We start from the raw sequence: 19474 nt of genomic DNA, 5'->3' as shown, positions 1-19474 counted from the left end.
ACATAATCTTCATATTCGAGCAATAATGATCTCATATTAAGAGTACCCTGAATATCTCATTATACGAGCCACGCGCCCAGCGGTTCCGCGATCATGAAATCTAACCTCTACAATTAAGCAATTCAACAAATCGCATATTTTCCTGTTACTACGATTCTACTCTATCATTGCATACTGAATTTATTGCCAACCATTTCTTTATTATGTAATAAACAGGGTTTAAAGACTTACCTTAAGTTCCTTTGACACGTTGACAATTCCACAAACCTTTTCTTGCAAAGGCTAAACGCAATAACGAACAATGAATTTTTCACTAAATACATTTTACACCAAGAGTAATAAGTTTATGGTGGAATTAACAGATAGTGCTCACTAGTTTAGCAGAAACCCCATTATCTCATATTAGGAGCATATCTCATAATAGGGGATTCTCCTCTATTTCCTATTATCGTTGAATGTGAACTTTCTTGCTGGCATCTTGGAGGAAGGTCTTGCGCATCACCCTCAATTCGTCCTGTGACAAATGGGGTTTTATAAATTACCGTGATAGAATGTGAAAGCAAAAAAGAAATCTAAATAGAAATTTTTGTGATAAAATGTGAAAGCAAAAGAGAAATCTAAATAGAAAACTTTTGTGAAACGATAATAATGATTTTCATGAAAGGAACGCGTTTATCTACATAGCACAAAATAGTTCTTATTTTTACCGAAAACGGCCCTCGGTTAAAATTTTTACGATAACGCAACGTATATGTATCTAACAAATTATCTAAAAATAATTAAAATGAACTAAATTAACTAAAAATAGTGCTATTTAAATTTTATGCTTTATAAATAATTGTAATTGAACTTTAAATTCATGATCAACTAATCCAAATGTTAGAACAACAAATTTTATATGTAACAGTAAAAACATTTTACTCTACATTAGTTACCACATACGCTCTTTTCAAACATTATTTTCTTAAGTAAGATTTAATATTAGAAATGTTCACTTTACATAAAATTGTTTCTTCTGATCCTTACAATTGTCCTATTAACCCAGGCAGCACATGTTAGCCTAATATATGTTTCTTAGACGTATCTAATGTCTAAGAAACATAAAGTACCATTTAAGAAACGGTTTAAATAGAAACCGTTTTTAGACCTCAATTTTAAAAACGTATTTTTCACCTTTCCACAGAAACGAAAAATGTGTTTTATTCAATTGATTTGAAATTATATAATTAATATAGAAAAAATAGTAATTTCTATTTACTTTGCGAGAATTAATTATTTTTACATCATACGTTTCAATGTACTCGATTATGGAACAAGAGACAAAAATCAACACAAGTGTGTGTGATTCCCACCTCTGATTCACCAAGCGACCGATAGATGGCCAGGCCAGACGTGACGTTCTCGCAAGTAACATTTGTGTTATCACCTTATAAATAACCATCCGGAAAACCGATCCAATACTCTTTTCTTCTTCTTTTCTTTTGAAACTTTTGAGACCACTATTACTTGAAGTGATATCTCAAAAGAGTGAGATCCACTACACGAAATTTAGAGAGTAATTCATAAAATATAAAAATCTAGTTTTTTACAAAAATGTGACTCAACTCTGTCTATCTTTGAGGCACTGATATATAGAATTGATAAATATTTTTCTGATGGTTTCTGAAACGTTTTTTTGCCGAAAAAGAAACGTTTTTTCGTTGGACATTTTTCTCCTAACTAAACGTTTCAATAAAATGGTTATGAAACGTTACGGCAAAACGTTTATGAAACGGTTTTGAAACCAATGTGTGCTGCCTGGGAATTTAACGTAATAACTTTACTGTACTTAATTCCGATAGAAATTCTGATTTTCGTGCAACAGTCACGTGATGGAAAAAATTCAGTTAAGGGGGTATTCTAGTGTAAAAGCGGAATTTGTATACTATTTTGGTGAATTTTTTTTGAAAAAAGTATAAGGTTTTTTGAGGCAGGGTTTTCCCTGCTTATTCATACATATTTGGTGTATGTTTCCAAATTTTTGTATTAGACAATAACTATAAATAAGCGCTGCACATGATATTAAATAAGAACATGAAAAAAAAAAGTTGGTCCATGGTTCCCATGATTTCAGCTGTTCTGCTCATCTGAAACAAAAAAACCAAAGAGATTCTTAATTAGTATGAGTGTGGCTATAGCAGGTACCAGAATGAAAAAAAAATGTTAAAAATTTAAAACATGACTTCATTGAGAAAATTAAGTTTCGATTTGTGCCATTTTTTTCACCATTGAAGGGCTGTAGAAATTCCAAAAAACAATATTTCGACTTGATTGTGGTAGGGGCTATAGCCACACATATACTGAAGATGTGTGCAAAAGCCTGAGTCAATTGATTAACTGGTTTTTGAGATATCATGGGAACCAATTTGAGAAACATGGTTTCGAGAAAAACACGTTTAAAGTTTTTCATACTGATTACATAGAGATAATGTTACTTACGATCAATCGGCTAGTCCAGGGCCATACAGGGGACATTCCTCTTGTTCGTAGAAGTCCTGCAGAGCTGATCTCTCTTCCCTGCGATTCGTTCTCTGATCTCGAGAGAAGTTAGTGGAGCGCCGCCCCGAGCGGGCGATACGAGCTTCGCTCCGGGAGTTTGCGTACATCACCGCTTGCTGACCAATACTAACTCCCATCACGTTCATAAGTTTGAAAATTGGCATAAATCCTTTATTGAAAATTATAACTGCCAGGAATGTTGCTATTTCAACAACTTTCACGCCAGCGTGGAGATGTTTTGGAGCAAAAGTCCAAATCAATGAACTTAGAGATTCATTGTACTATGTAACCTGTACTATACAAAGGCTCCAATTCAAATGTACGACCTTCAAAGAATAACGATCTTCCGACCCTACCTAAAATACTAACACAATGCTCTGGTGTGTGCCGCGCGGTCCAACCGCCGAGCGCGCGCCAGAGGTTTTTTTCTATTAGGTGCTATTACTTTGTTAATTTTGCGAATCGGGCTAAATCTTCTCGCAGACATATTTTCCATACCATGTACTTGCAAAATATGCCCAAAAAAAAAATTCGATTTTTCTGACACGCTACACTAGAATACCCCCTTAAGGAGAAATCGGTCGGGGTCGCTCGAGTGCGAGCCGCCAATCTGAAAAATCGCAAATTTCAATAAGACTGACGTTAATCGCTACTTCGTAACTCTGCTCTATGGGACACCAAGCAGGCGCGCGGCATCGCGATATCGGCGAAGCGGGTGATCCGAGCGCTCGCATTGTGCGCGCAGCCTTATCCTTTGGGGCTCGCTCGTGCCCCCGGGATCCAATCGCTCGCGAGATCCCCATCTCGTTCCTGGAGAGGGCTCGACGCTCGCCGTGGCGTCCCCTCGTTGAATGAATCAGTCAGTCAGTCGGGCCGCGGTCTTCGCGCTGGTGCGCGCACGTCGCCGTGCTTACTCGTAGCGAGGAGTCGCGCGCGCTCGATCTCTGCTCTATCGACCGAGGAGGTGGACAACCGCGCGTTGAAATCACCGGGCGGGATCTTCAGCATCTCGCCGCGGTCGGTGCGTGCGCCGTGAAAATCTGGGTCCGCGCGCGGGCAGGGACGTACGCGCGTCGAGGAAGAAGCGGACGGAACGCCGCGCACCGCTCGCCGAGCGCGGGGGAAGGGGCGAGCGTCGACGGAGTCGCGCGCGTGCACCAGCGTGCAACGCGTCTGACAGCGCCGGTGTGGCAGCGCCGGCGGTGGCACGTCGTGTCCGGCACCTCGCGGATGGTTACGCGGTCGGCTGCGGCCGCCCTGGCGGTGGCGGCGGCGGCGTTAGCCCTGCTCCTGGACGCAGCGCTCGCCCGGCATCAGCATCACTCCGAAAACGAGCAGCAGTCCGATATCTCGCTATGGATCGATCAGCAACAAATTAAGATGCTCAGCGGTGAGCTTTCCTCTTGTTCCTTAGCGCGTCGCCGTCGCGACGCCAACAATGACGAGTCTCGGAAAGTACAGTAGGAAAATAGTAAATTCGTCATTGGGTATTGCTGTTTATTATTGTACGAACAAAGGGCGGTAGACGGTAAGGTGGTTTGGAAGTTAATGTTGATCACGAGTCATCATCTGTGAATTGTTTTTATCACTGATACAGGAGTGGCGATGGAAATATACGTGATCGCCGAAGGAACCGTCGTCTCGTATCTTTTGGACCCGGACTTTGAGAATAAAGTGCCGATTATTCCGAGCGAGGTGTCGCACGTGAATTTCACGTGGAAATCCGGCGTGAAAAAGTACTTTTACAACTTTTACCGTTTGAAATCGTTCGACGAGTCCATCCTAAAAACACCGTCGATCACGATTAAAAAGCAAGGACGAGTCCCCAAAAGGCCGAAAGGTAATTACTGAATATCCAAGCTAAATAACTCTGGAGACCGGCTTACTTAACTAATCTTTCACTGTTTATCGTCGCTTTTTCCACTATGCAATAGTAGAGAATAACACAAAGCAGAATTCGCTACGTCGATATACGCATGATCGTTAACAAAGTTTCACTTTGTGGAAAAAGAAGTCCTTTAATGTCAGACAAAATACTTTTGTTTTTTTTTGTTTGTTTTTTTTATCGAATCGGTGAATCCTGCACTGCGCGTCGCCGGGGGGAGGAATCGACCATGTGAAAAAATCCAAGTGCGCAAAAACCTTTTTTCTTTCCGTTACAGAGTTCAGCGTTCTGCTACCTTGCGCTGGCAATTCGGGAGTAGCGCAATTCGGAATAACTCTGATAATCGAGACGCGTAAGAAAAAGCCTCTAAACGGGACCCCGCTCCGTTTACTTTTGAGGAAAGAATGCACCGTGCGCGGTGAGTGCGTCAGTCGCGCCCACGATCATCACCTCTTCACTCGCACATACAGTTCCGTATCAGCAGTAATTCATTGCCTAATTTGCTGCATGGTTTTGATCGATTTCAGGAGAGGCAGTCGGAACCCCTCGCCGATCGTTGATCCCTCGAGTACGAGAAAACGAGACGAGAGGCTGCTGCCTTCGCGTACTCGTGAAATCCGGTTCGCACATGGTTTCTTTCGCTCACGTTCCGACTGCTTCTCTTCTTTTGATTTAATCGACAGCCGTGGCATGTACGCCCGAAGCACGCGAGCGTTCATTTTGATATTTTGTGAGAAAGGATTATCTACCTGCCTGAATACCTGCCTATCCAGATAGCCAAGTCTGCCGAAAGCAGATGATGCTAACTATCTGCTATCAACTATTGCCAGCCAAAAGACAACAAATTTGATACAGAAGTTGTTGTTAACGATTAATTCGACAAATTGGTGCCAGAAATGTAACGGAGCTTGCTCACAAAATCTAAGAACAGATTGGCGGCAGAAACCGAGCAGAATCTGCAAACATGGCTCGAAGTCGGATTGTCGACAGAAACCGAGCAAGATTTGCGCGCGCGGAATCTAACGGCAGATTGGCAGCACAAACCGAGCAAGATCTGCGCGCGCGGAATCTAACAGCAGATTGGCAGCAGAAACCGAACAGGATCCGCAGCTTTTGACAGTATTCAAATTTACACGGCTATGAATACGTGTTTTCGCTCCGCACCGCTATGCGGTGCACGCGTCGAGTTCTTACTCGATGTTAAGATTTAGCCTAACAGTTATATAAGTTAATATACGCGCCTTGGCATGATAATATTAATTTTTCTGAACATTTTTGCACTCGCGGCACAGAGGCTCCCATGGACAGCGTCCACGTAGTTCACGCACGCCACAAGCAATCTGAAGTTCGAAAGCAAAATTCGGACTTCGGATTAGAATAAATTAACAATAAGAGAGAGATTACGCAACGAACTGTCAGAAAGACACATCAAGCCAAATGTACTTTAATTTAACAAACAAACAAGTGCGTTCTTTTAACAATTTATAGTGTGTTAAAAGTAAACACATGCTTTAATATGTCGTAAATATGAATAGCCAAAAGCTGCAGATTCTGTTCGGTTTCTGCCGTCAATCTGCCGTCAGATGTTAACAGATCCTGCTCGGTTTCTGCCGCCAATCTGCCGTCAGAGTCTGTTAGCAGGCTCTGCTGGCAGATCACTATCCTAACGCGGACATAACGGATGCCAATTTGCTATCAACTTCTGCAGTAATCTGTTGCCAATCTGCTGGCAGATTGCACACATTTTGCTTACCCGGATAGCCAAGTCTGCCGAAAGCAGATGATGCCAACTATCTGCTATCAACTATTGCCAGCCAAAAGACAACAAATTTGATACAGAAGTTGTTGTTAACGATTAATTCGACAAATTGGTGCCAGAAATGTAACAGAGCTTGCTCACAAAACCTAAGAACAGATTGGCGGCAGAAACCGAGCAGAATCCGCAAACATTGCTCGAAGTCGGATTGTCGACAGAAACCGAGCAAGATCTGCGCGCGCGGAATCTAACAGCAGATTGGCAGCAGAAACCGAACAGGATCCGCAGCTTTTGACAGTATTCAAATTTACACGGCTATGAATACGTGTTTTCGCTCCGCACCGCTATGCGGTGCACGCGTCGAGTTCTTACTCGATGTTAAGATTTAGCCTAACAGTTATATAAGTTAATATACGCGCCTTGGCATGACAATATTAATTTTTCTGAACATTTTTGCACTCGCGGCACAGAGGCTCCCATGGACAGCGTCCACGTAGTTCACGCACGCCACAAGCAATCTGAAGTTCGAAAGCAAAATTCGGACTTCGGATTAGAATAGATTAACAATAAGAGAGAGATTACGCAACGAACTGTCAGAAAGACACATCAAGCCAAATGTACTTTAATTTAACAAACAAACAAGTGCGTTCTTTTAACAATTTATAGTGTGTTAAAAGTAAACACATGCTTTAATATGTCGTAAATATGAATGGCCAAAAGCTGCAGATTCTGTTCGGTTTCTGCCGTCAATCTGCCGTCAGATGTTAACAGATCCTGCTCGGTTTCTGCTACCAATCTGCCGTCAGAGTCTGTTAGCAGGCTCTGCTGGCAGATCACTATCCTAACGCGGACATAACGGATGCCAATTTGCTATCAACTTCTGCAGTAATCTGTTGCCAATCTGCTGGCAGATTGCACACATTTTGCTTACCCGGATAGCCAAGTCTGCCGAAAGCAGATGATGCCAACTATCTGCTATCAACTATTGCCAGCCAAAAGACAACAAATTTGATACAGAAGTTGTTAACGATTAATTCGACAAATTGGTGCCAGAAATGTAACAGAGCTTGCTCACAAAACCTAAGAACAGATTGGCGGCAGAAACCGAGCAGAATCCGCAAACATTGCTCGAAGTCGGATTGTCGACAGAAACCGAGCAAGATCTGCGCGCGCGGAATCTAACAGCAGATTGGCAGCAGAAACCGAACAGGATCCGCAGCTTTTGACAGTATTCAAATTTACACGGCTATGAATACGTGTTTTCGCTCCGCACCGCTATGCGGTGCACGCGTCGAGTTCTTACTCGATGTTAAGATTTAGCCTAACAGTTATATAAGTTAATATACGCGCCTTGGCATGATAATATTAATTTTTCTGAACATTTTTGCACTCGCGGCACAGAGGCTCCCATGGACAGCGTCCACGTAGTTCACGCACGCCACAAGCAATCTGAAGTTCGAAAGCAAAATTCGGACTTCGGATTAGAATAGATTAACAATAAGAGAGAGATTACGCAACGAACTGTCAGAAAGACACATCAAGCCAAATGTACTTTAATTTAACAAACAAATGCGTTCTTTTAACAATTTATAGTGTGTTAAAAGTAAACACATGCTTTAATATATCGTAAATATGAATGGCCAAAAGCTGCAGATTCTGTTCGGTTTCTGCCGTCAATCTGCCGTCAAATGTTAACAGATCCTGCTCGGTTTCTGCCGCCAATCTGCCGTCAGAGTCTGTTAGCAGGCTCTGCTGGCAGATCACTATCCTAACGCGGACATAACGGATGCCAATTTGCTATCAACTTCTGCAGTAATCTGTTGCCAATCTGCTGGCAGATTGCACACATTTTGCTTACCCGGATAGCCAAGTCTGCCGAAAGCAGATGATGCCAACTATCTGCTATCAACTATTGCCAGCCAAAAGACAACAAATTTGATACAGAAGTTGTTAACGATTAATTCGACAAATTGGTGCCAGAAATGTAACAGAGCTTGCTCACAAAACCTAAGAACAGATTGGCGGCAGAAACCGAGCAGAATCCGCAAACATTGCTCGAAGTCGGATTGGCGGCAGAAACCGAGCAAGATCTGCGCGCGCGGAATCTAACAGCAGATTGGCAGCAGAAACCGAACAGGATCCGCAGCTTTTGACAGTATTCAAATTTACACGGCTATGAATACGTGTTTTCGCTCCGCACCGCTATGCGGTGCACGCGTCGAGTTCTTACTCGATGTTAAGATTTAGCCTAACAGTTATATAAGTTAATATACGCGCCTTGGCATGATAATATTAATTTTTCTGAACATTTTTGCACTCGCGGCACAGAGGCTCCCATGGACAGCGTCCACGTAGTTCACGCACGCCACAAGCAATCTGAAGTTCGAAAGCAAAATTCGGACTTCGGATTAGAATAGATTAACAATAAGAGAGAGATTACGCAACGAACTGTCAGAAAGACACATCAAGCCAAATGTACTTTAATTTAACAAACAAACAAGTGCGTTCTTTTAACAATTTATAGTGTGTTAAAAGTAAACACATGCTTTAATATGTCGTAAATATGAATGGCCAAAAGCTGCAGATTCTGTTCGGTTTCTGCCGTCAATCTGCCGTCAGATGTTAACAGATCCTGCTCGGTTTCTGCCGCCAATCTGCCGTCAGAGTCTGTTAGCAGGCTCTGCTGGCAGATCACTATCCTAACGCGGACATAACGGATGCCAATTTGCTATCAACTTCTGCAGTAATCTGCTGCCAATCTGCTGGCAGATTGCACACAGTTTGCTTACTGGGTACCTACGGTCGATGGGCCCTGATAATCATGCGTCGAGTCTGCACGCCACCGTGTTTAGAAATTTACGACTGTCGAGTCTTTCAAGCCGACTCGATCATTGTGGTACGAACGGTCAGGTCTAATCTCAACGTAGATATTGCGTAAATTGTAAAGTGTCAAACAGAGTGAATTGACTCGTTTCAGCTCATATTCTTTTTCCAACACTTTCACGATGCGCCTGCGGGCGACGGTTAAATATTTTCTTTTCCCCAAACTTTTGTAGTTTCTAGATGTAATTCATCTCGAGTAAAACGTGTGAAATTTGGCAATTTTGCTAGAAATGAAATTTCTCGCGTTTGCACCTCGCCAAAATTTGTTCACTGTTAAAGATTTAAAGGAAGAAAAGACCCAGTAAAGACACATAAAAGAGGAAAATCATCGAGTAAGAGAGATTTTGCAAAGATGTGTACATCGTTGAATTTCTCAATAGAGTATCGCGCATCGAACCGGGCCCATCGTCGCTATATTTGTTTGATCTTGTTTGTGCTTGTATTTTTTATGTTAGCATTCGTTTTAGTCCTGCCTGACACTTGGTTGAGCGTAAGCCAACTCTCCGCTTCTTCGAGACATTCGTCCGCGAATTGTGAAGTAATTACGTAATTGCCTACTTAATGCGAAAGAACGCACGAGTCCGTTCTGCCTCTTTAGCGTTCTCTGTCTCTTTAGCTATTTTCCCAGCAAACACAGTCATATAACAATGATATTGCCATAATATAACAGAATGTAACACGCAATATAACATGTTCGTTACATGTAACGTATATGTTGGTTGTAATTTCCCACTCAAACGAAATTGCAGTAATATAACAATATATAACGTGTTACTAAAATGTTATTTAAATGTTATATAAATGGAATATATATTATTTATTCTTTCTTCCTCTCTCTACAACTACAGGTGCACGTTTAATTTATTTTCCTAAACGTTATGTACAAGTTCGTACTTTCCTCTTATTTATTATTCGTTCAAAATGTACCACTTCATCGTAGAAATGGACTTACGATACAACAAGTTGTGCCCTGCCGTGATCACCGTCCCTATATATATTTTGTATTATATTTTGCGTGCGAGAAACGAAGCCATCTACCGGACAACTCGACATCTGAATGTTAAAAATGATACATAACATAGACATAATATGCAAATATTACAGTTATATAATATCGCATATTTCAGTTATATTACTGTTATATTATTATAACCAATGTATAACAGTTTTATAACGCAGTTATATTGCAGTTACAAAGTCAATTATGCAACCTCAACATTAATAACATATAACAGTTGTTACATTACGTGTTACTTCTGTTATATAATAGTTATATTTTGTGTTTGCTGGGTTAATTCTCACATTCAAATCAAGTCTGCTTATTTGTTATTCAAATATTTTTCGTATTAAACATTTGAACAAATGATAATGTGGACATTAAAAATATTGGACTTGTGATACGCGTGATAGAAGCGCTCACTCGAGTTTAACACGCAAATTTTGACTGGATAGAGATCAGTTCAGACAACGATTCACGCGATACGTAAACGTTTTCATCTATTCGAACGCAGATTGGCGTAGTAGAATACAATGCTCGATCGTTTCTGCGGTAATATTCCGTCGCTAATAGTAAGTCAAAGGTCAAATACAAATAGATATTTTTCATGACAAGAAACTCGAGACACAGGAAATGAATAAAGTTGAATAAAAACAGTTCAATGAAATGAGAGATTCACAGTGTTTACGCATGCCAATCGAGGATGAGACATTTACAGATGATCTTTTCATTAAAGTTCTTAAAAAAGATTTAATCTTTTCACGCACTTATCTCTGCAAAAGTTACTGTAACGTTCAAGTAACGTTAAAAAAGAAAAGAAGACTGTAAACAATATTTTTCAAAACCTTCTTTTCGCGAACAGCAGAACAAAAGATCCGATTCTTCTGACCAATCGTTAATTTTTAAGATAATCACAAGATGTCGACAAAATTGAAAGTAATAAACGCTCTGTGTAATTTTTAAGGATATTCATATTCATAGAAATGTTTACATCGCATGTATCTTTTCATGATTTCAGATAAGATAAATATGTATCGTATCTCTAAATTCAGTAGTTTATCATGCAGTTCTCGAAAAGAAATTTGATTAGATCTGCATGAAGTTGCATGCTTTGAGAGCCATGTTATCAGATCGTACGAGATCACGCTTGATAACTATAGCCAGAACGTTCTTTATTTTTAGTCAAAGATAATTGTTAGATATGTGCATGAGCATATGCGTGTGCGTGCGTGCGTGTGTGCGTATACTATACAATGCATCTTTTTTCACTCGAAACTTTATTTTTACAGAGCCCAATCCCGGTCCGTGCCCGGATGGCTATCTGGGGCCACCTCATTGTAAAAAAGCGCTTTGCTACCCAAATTGCATGAACGGCGGCAATTGCACCGCGCCAGGAGTATGTTCATGCCCGCTTGGATACCAAGGGCCTTTTTGCGAAGGAGGCATGTATAACGAATTACGTGCATTAATGTAAACAATGCAAATGAGCTACTTGTGCAGGATGTTAAAGGCTTTAAGGGGGGAGCCTGCTTTAAAACGTTGAAAATAAGGTATAATTTTACGAATTTTTTTGGAGAAACTATACAGCGGATCATTATAAAACTTTGATGCATTTATTAGTACATGTTTAAAGATAAAAAAAATTATTTTTTATTAGAATATATCGCCCGTAGAGGTCGTCCTGGAGGCATCTTAGTGCAGCCGGCATTGCAAATTGGTGAGCATTCTCCCGCCTCCAAATTTCATCCAAACTGAAAAATTGAAATATTTTCTCGTTATTTATGAATTCCCATCGTCGATGAACCTTTAATATTCATAAAAACATTAAGTTAAACAATTACTTTTGCATGAAAAAGTTCAACAACTTTGCCTAAAAATCGTACTTTTGTGTTCTAAGCTCCACCATTTTGGCACTTTTCAACTTTTTTCTTCTCTCTTTGGTTCATCGACGATGGGAATTCATAAATAACGAGAACATATTTCAATTTTTCAGTTTAGACGAAATTTGGAGGCAGGAGAATGCTCACCAATTTGCAATGCCGGCGTCGCGGCTGCACTAAGATTTCTCCAGGACGACCTCTACGAGCGATATATTCAAATAAAAAAATAATTTTTTTATCTTTAAACATGTACTAATAAATGCATCAAAGTTTTATAATGATCCGCTGTATAGTTTCTCCAAAAACAATTCGTAAAATATACCTTATTTTCAGCGTTCTAAAGCAGGCTCCCCCCTTAAGGGCATGCTGGAGTTGCTAGTGAACTATTTTTTCACTATAGCGATGGTAATTGCAGTTTCGAAAATTCTCTTTATCGCTTGTGCAGTATAAAAAATCCTTTTCCACAAATGAAATATAGATAGAAAGAAAGTCCGCTCTACAGGACTTTATACTCAAAATGGCAAAAAGTTAAAAACTTGAATTTGTCTTTTCTAACTTTGTTCCATTTTGAATATAAAGTCCTGTAGAGCGGACTTTCTTTCTATCTATACTTCATTTGTGGAAAAGGATTTTTTATACTGCACAAGCGATAAAGAGAATTTTCGAAACTGCAATTACCATCGCTATAGTGAAAAAATAGTTCACTAGCAACTCCAGCATGCCCTTAAGGGGGGAGCCTGCTTTAGAACGTTGAAAATAAGGTATAATTTTACGAATTGTTTTGGAGAAACTATACAGCGGATCATTATAAAACTTTGATGCATTTATTAGTACATGTTTAAAGATAAAAAAAATTATTTTTTATTAGAATATATCGCCCGTAGAGGTCGTCCTGGAGGCATCTTAGTGCAGCCGGCATTGCAAATTGGTGAGCATTCTCCCGCCTCCAAATTTCATCCAAACTGAAAAATTGAAATATTTTCTCGTTATTTATGAATTCCCATCGTCGATGAACCTTTAATATTCATAAAAACATTAAGTTAAACAATTATTTTTGCATGAAAAAGTTCAACAACTTTGCCTAAAAATCGTACTTTTGTGTTCTAAGCTCCACCATTTTGGCACTTTTCAACTTTTTTCTTCTCTCTTTGGTTCATCGACGATGGGAATTCATAAATAACGAGAACGTATTTCAATTTTTCAGTTCAGACGAAATTTGGAGGCAGGAGAATGCTCACCAATTTGCAATGCCGGCGACGCGGCTGCACTAAGACTTCTCCAGGACGACCTCTACGAGCGATATATTCAAATAAAAAAATAATTTTTTTATCTTTAAACATGTACTAATAAATGCATCAAAGTTTTATAATGATCCGCTGTATAGTTTCTCCAAAACAATTCGTAAAATTATACCTTATTTTCAACGTTCTAAAGCAGGCTCCCCCCTTAAGGGCATGCTGGAGTTGCTAGTGAACTATTTTTTCACTATAGCGATGGTAATTGCAGTTTCGAAAATTCTCTTTATTGCTTGTGCAGAATAAAAAATCCTTTTCCACAAATGAAGTATAGATAGAAAGAAAGTCCGCTCTACAGGACTTTATACTCAAAATGGCAAAAAGTTAAAAACTTGAATTTGTCTTTTCTAACTTTGTTCCATTTTGAATATAAAGTCCTGTAGAGCGGACTTTCTTTCTATCTATACTTCATTTGTGGAAAAGGATTTTTTATACTGCACAAGCGATAAAGAGAATTTTCGAAACTGCAATTACCATCGCTATAGTGAAAAAATAGTTCACTAGCAACTCCAGCATGCCCTTAAGGGGGGAGCCTGCTTTAGAACGTTGAAAATAAGGTATAATTTTACGAATTGTTTTGGAGAAACTATACAGCGGATCATTATAAAACTTTTATGCATTTATTAGTACATGTTTAAAGATAACAAAATTATTTTTTATTTGAATATATCGCCCGTAGAGGTCGTCCTGGAGGCATCTTAGTGCAGCCGGCATTGTAAATTGGTGAGCATTCTCCCGCCTCCAAATTTCATCCAAACTGAAAAATTGAAATATTTTCTCGTTATTTATGAATTCCCATCGTCGATGAACCTTTAATATTCATAAAAACATTAAGTTAAACAATTATTTTTGCATGAAAAAGTTCAACAACTTTGCCTAAAAATCGTACTTTTGTGTTCTAAGCTCCACCATTTTGGCACTTTTCAACTTTTTTCTTCTCTCTTTGGTTCATCGACGATGGGAATTCATAAATAACGAGAACGTATTTCAATTTTTCAGTTCAGACGAAATTTGGAGGCAGGAGAATGCTCACCAATTTGCAATGCCGGCGACGCGGCTGCACTAAGACTTCTCCAGGACGACCTCTACGAGCGATATATTCAAATAAAAAAATAATTTTTTTATCTTTAAACATGTACTAATAAATGCATCAAAGTTTTATAATGATCCGCTGTATAGTTTCTCCAAAACAATTCGTAAAATATACCTTATTTTCAGCGTTCTAAAGCAGGCTCCCCCCTTAATAGATGTTGTGGGTATAGGGTTCGATAAACCCAATCCCATTATTTCTCTAATCTGAAAATTTCCGGAAATGACGAAAATCTCGATTTTAGACAATTACAGAAAAAGCAAAGATTAAACATTCGTTAACAGATTCGCTCTTTCTAGCTAATGATAATTTATTAGGTTTTGTACAAAGTACAATCGTATATATTTGTAATATTATTTACAATCTACGTGTTAAGGATACATACATGTATCTTTAACGAGGGGAAACATTTGGAGACGCTCTTCACCTTAATTCATATCACTTTGGAGATGGATATGGCTGTTTTGCAGCCGAACTTGATCACGTTCGTGAGAGCCTGGTAGAACGGTGCTTGCTCGGCACCGTGATCGATGCCGGTATCGTGATGCTCCTGCTCCTCGTCGCGAAATTTCTTAATAGTTTCGAGAATCTCCTCGTCCACGTCCGCGTTTCCCTTATTCTCCATCAACGTACGCAGCTGATCGTTGTAATGCTCGACGATCACGGTTTCCACAGCGACGGTGCACGCCATGGCCGCTTTCTCGCCCATCAGGGCAGTACCGGCACCCAGAGCGAAGCCGGCGATATTCCACAGAGGGGTGAGAACGGTGGGCCTGACCCGGTACTTTCGGACCAACTCCTCGAATTTGGCGCGATGCCGTTTCTCCTGATCCCACATGCGTTGTATGGTCGGTCCGACTTGCGTCCTGCCTAAGCTTTCGCATGGAATCGTCAAATGAAACGGCGTTCTGTTTGCGAGGACGGTTGACATATCAACCCATTAACGCCTGAAAGTCCAAAATTTTCTGCTTACTTTCGATTCTCTTGAATACCTATCAAATCATGAGCAATTTGACCAACAATGTACATCCTACTATTTTTGGGTATGCTCTTTCCGAATCCGTCGTTATATTTGAGTTTCGTCGACGTGGAAAAAAAAATAAAATAATGATAAGAATACAAAAAAAACAAGACTCTTCTCTCCGTCCACCTCCTAGTGGTAAGAGTCGGGCAACGTTAGAGACTAACGGCTGAGGGACGGGGGTGATTATGAACTTTTCATGATGGCTTAGAATGTACTGGGCTCTTATTATTACCAATTTATGTATTTATAGAGGATGATACACTAGATCGAGAACAGACGAGGATAACTGAGAAAAGTGAAAAAACTCCATATTTTCAATGTTTTCGCGAGTTGATTGGCTGCTATATAGAGTTCGCTATTTTTAAGAGTGAAAATATCAACTAATATCAAGTAGACTTATCGAATTTATCATTTAGAATCATGAATTAGATGTAAAAATCTCGATTATCGTTGAATTGTATCGAAAAAATGCTGTATTTGACAAATTTCCTTGACTTTGCCGTCATTTTGACACCGCCATGATGTTTTCGACCTTCTGTTTATGTGCATCTTTAAAGTACAACTATTTTATCCATCGATGGACGGGGTCTTAACTTCATTTCTACTCCCATCCCATTCCAAAAACAGAGATTTTTTCTCGAAAATACTGTTTTTTCGTATTTCTTTTTATTAAGCAACCATATTTTTTTCCACGTCGACAAAACGCAAATATAACGACGGATTCGGAAAGAGCATACCCAAAAATAGTAGGATATACATTGTTGGTCAAATTGCTCATGATTTGATAGGCATTCAAGAGAATCGAAAGTAAGCAGAAAATTTTGGACTTTCAGGCGTCAATGGGTTAATCTACATTTATTCTCGTTCGAGCGACGGTACCTAGCACAGCCATTTGTCCGGCGTATATCCTATCAGCTCCCAATTCGCCAGCATGATCGACCCTTATTATCGAGTCCAATGTCTTCCCAGGTGCCTTCGTAGCTGCCGACGTACTGGCTAGTCGTGCTCCGAGACCTCCGATACGCGACATTTTTCTATAAAGTTCGGGAGAAAACGTACACGTGAATTTCAAAAAATCAGAAACACTTATGACAATATTTGTTAACAGGTATTTGCACCGAAAAGTGCTTGAACGGAGGCAAATGCATACAAAAAGACGTGTGCGAGTGCACGAAAGGCTACTTTGGCTTGCGCTGTGAATTCTGTGAGTATAGACATGTTATGTTACGAGAGATCAACTTCAAAGAACGTTTTATAGCTGTGCACGTAAGACCTGACGATGGGTCAGAACAGAAAATAGCTTTCACCACGACATTATTTTTGTTGCAGCAAAATGTGTCATTCCTTGTCTGAATGGCGGCAGGTGTAGGGGGAACAACATATGCCGATGCCCGGAGGGATTTAAAGGCAATCATTGCGAAATTGACAAACGCTCGTCGCAACGTTCCATGTGTACGAAGCCGTGTAAAAATGGAACTTGTCAACCAGATAACACGTGTCTCTGCGAGCCTGGTTGGTTTGGAAAGTTATGTAATAAAAATAAGCTGTGGGCTTAGAGACTGAAAACGTGCGGTTAACGTTACATCTTACACCAACCGACTGCTTCAAAGACCCATACAATATTTAAATTACGTGCGCAAGATACGTATTCTAACAAATACGTGTACAAGACACATATTCTAACAAAGATCTATACCATTCTAATAAAGAAAGAATCTCATCAGGTTTCAAAGGCTCATAGAATTCTTGTTTGTTTAATCAAAGGCCAGGGACACGCCAGCGAAACGAGGATTTAAGCCCCGAAAACTTTCAATTGATCCCCATCGTTATATAAAATTTGCAAAATTTCTAATTTATCCTGTCTCATGTGTGATATGTAAAGCTCCTCTGTTTTATATAATATATTACAACACTATTATATTTAGTTATTGATACTTTTATATCAAGAAAACTCAACTATTGTGAGAAAGGTAAAGAATAAACAGATCATAAAATAATTTTCTAATGATGTGGCGGCAGGTGTAGGGGGAACAACATATGCCGATGCCCGGAGGGATTTAAAGGCAATCATTGCGAAATTGACAAACGCTCGTCGCAACGTTCCATGTGAACGAAGCCGTGTAAAAATGGAACTTGTCAACCAGATAACACGTGTCTCTGCGAGCCTGGTTGGTTTGGAAAGTTATGTAATAAAAATAAGCTGTGGGCTTAGAGACTGAAAACGTGCGGTTAACGTTACATCTTACACCAACCGACTGCTTCAAAGACCCATACAATATTTAAATTACGTGCGCAAGATACGTATTCTAACAAATACGTGTACAAGACACATATTCTAACAAAGATCTATACCATTCTAATAAAGAAAGAATCTCATCAGGTTTCAAAGGCTCATAGAATTCTTGTTTGTTTAATCAAAGGCCAGGGACACGCCAGCGAAACGAGGATTTAAGCCCCGAAAACTTTCAATTGATCCCCATCGTTATATAAAATTTGCAAAATTTCTAATTTATCCTGTCTCATGTGTGATATGTAAAGCTCCTCTGTTTTATATAATATATTACAACACTATTATATTTAGTTATTGATACTTTTATATCAAGAAAACTCAACTATTGTGAGAAAGGTAAAGAATAAACAGATCGTAAAATAATTTTCTAATGATGTGGCGGCAGGTGTAGGGGGAACAACATATGCCGATGCCCGGAGGGATTTAAAGGCAATCATTGCGAAATTGACAAACGCTCGTCGCAACGTTCCATGTGAACGAAGCCGTGTAAAAATGGAACTTGTCAACCAGATAACACGTGTCTCTGCGAGCCTGGTTGGTTTGGAAAGTTATGTAATAAAAATAAGCTGTGGGCTTAGAGACTGAAAACGTGCGGTTAACGTTGCATCTTACACCAACCGACTGCTTCAAAGACCCATACAATATTTAAATTACGTGCGCAAGATACGTATTCTAACAAATACGTGTACAAGACACATATTCTAACAAAGATCTATACCATTCTAATAAAGAAAGAATCTCATCAGGTTTCAAAGGCTCATAGAATTCTTGTTTGTTTAATCAAAGGCCAGGGACACGCCAGCGAAACGAGGATTTAAGCCCCGAAAACTTTCAATTGATCCCCATCGTTACATAAAATTTGCAAAATTTCTAATTTATCCTGTCTCATGTGTGATATGTAAAGCTCCTCTGTTTTATATAATATATTACAACACTATTATATTTAGTTATTGATACTTTTATATCAAGAAAACTCAACTATTGTGAGAAAGGTAAAGAATAAACAGATCGTAAAATAATTTTCTAATGATGTGGCGGCAGGTGTAGGGGGAACAACATATGCCGATGCCCGGAGGGATTTAAAGGCAATCATTGCGAAATTGACAAACGCTCGTCGCAACGTTCCATGTGAACGAAGCCGTGTAAAAATGGAACTTGTCAACCAGATAACACGTGTCTCTGCGAGCCTGGTTGGTTTGGAAAGTTATGTAATAAAAATAAGCTGTGGGCTTAGAGACTGAAAACGTGCGGTTAACGTTGCATCTTACACCAACCGACTGCTTCAAAGACCCATACAATATTTAAATTACGTGCGCAAGATACGTATTCTAACAAATACGTGTACAAGACACATATTCTAACAAAGATCTATACCATTCTAATAAAGAAAGAATCTCATCAGGTTTCAAAGGCTCATAGAATTCTTGTTTGTTTAATCAAAGGCCAGGGACACGCCAGCGAAACGAGGATTTAAGCCCCGAAAACTTTCAATTGATCCCTATCGTTATATAAAATTTGCAAAATTTCTAATTTATCTTGTCTCATGTGTGATATGTAAAGCTCCTCTGTTTTATATAATATATTACAACACTATTATATTTAGTTATTGATACTTTTATATCAAGAAAACTCAACTATTGTGAGAAAGGTAAAGAATAAACAGATACATAAAATAATTTTCTAATGATCAAAAAATATCATCGCAAGATAGTTTAGCATATCAGTCTCGTTTTTGCCACCACGTTTCCTTTTCTTTCGTGTGCATAAAATGTAGATGAATAAGAGAGTAAGTTTCTATTACAAATTCATGGAAAATATAAATTTAATTCCGAGGTG

General features: G+C 39.4%; 2 protein-coding genes across 6 annotated transcripts in view; one reads left to right on the top strand and one right to left on the bottom strand.

Moving 5' to 3' along the window:
* Nucleotides 1–3474: 3474 nt before the first annotated feature.
* LOC105284966 (protein shifted) lies at nucleotides 3475–19053 on the top strand. Of its 5 annotated transcripts, XM_026973501.1 has the most exons (7): nucleotides 3673–3928; nucleotides 4136–4378; nucleotides 4701–4892; nucleotides 11349–11501; nucleotides 16457–16552; nucleotides 16678–16711; nucleotides 17368–19053. In XM_026973501.1, the coding sequence occupies exons 1-7, from the start codon at nucleotides 3769–3771 to the stop codon at nucleotides 17456–17458; spliced, it is 969 nt and encodes a 322-aa protein (XP_026829302.1). In that variant the 5' UTR covers nucleotides 3673–3768; the 3' UTR covers nucleotides 17459–19053. The 5 variants fall into 5 exon arrangements, with proteins under 5 accessions (XP_026829306.1, XP_026829302.1, XP_026829305.1 ...); XM_026973505.1 differs by having other exon boundaries at nucleotides 3475–3928; nucleotides 16678–19050; XM_026973503.1 differs by lacking the exon at nucleotides 3673–3928 and adding an exon at nucleotides 3951–4043 and having other exon boundaries at nucleotides 16678–19050.
* LOC105286846 (5-demethoxyubiquinone hydroxylase, mitochondrial) overlaps nucleotides 14615–19474 on the bottom strand; it is a 5714-nt gene continuing 854 nt past the window's right edge. The window contains 2 exon segments of the mRNA XM_026973506.1: nucleotides 14615–15194; nucleotides 16228–16382. Coding sequence (XP_026829307.1) covers nucleotides 14758–15194; nucleotides 16228–16382 — 592 coding nt within the window. The 3' untranslated portion in view covers nucleotides 14615–14757.

This window comes from Ooceraea biroi, chromosome 10 (genome assembly GCF_003672135.1).
Source record: "Ooceraea biroi isolate clonal line C1 chromosome 10, Obir_v5.4, whole genome shotgun sequence".
Lineage (NCBI taxonomy): Eukaryota > Metazoa > Arthropoda > Insecta > Hymenoptera > Formicidae > Ooceraea > Ooceraea biroi.
Note: the sequence above shows the minus strand (reverse complement) of the source record. Positions and strands in the feature narration are given on the sequence as shown.

What these genes read in the sequence shown, in the direction of transcription:
- LOC105284966 (XM_026973505.1), top strand. Translation starts at nt 3,769, where the DNA reads ATGGTTACGCGGTCGGCTGCGGCCGCCCTGGCGGTGGCGGCGGCGGCG. An exon ending in ACAAATTAAGATGCTCAGCG is followed by an intron (nt 3,929 to 4,135) that starts GTGAGCTTTCCT and finishes TCACTGATACAG; the next exon opens with GAGTGGCGATGGAAATATAC. An exon ending in CCTCTTCACTCGCACATACA is followed by an intron (nt 4,893 to 11,348) that starts GTTCCGTATCAG and finishes TTATTTTTACAG; the next exon opens with AGCCCAATCCCGGTCCGTGC.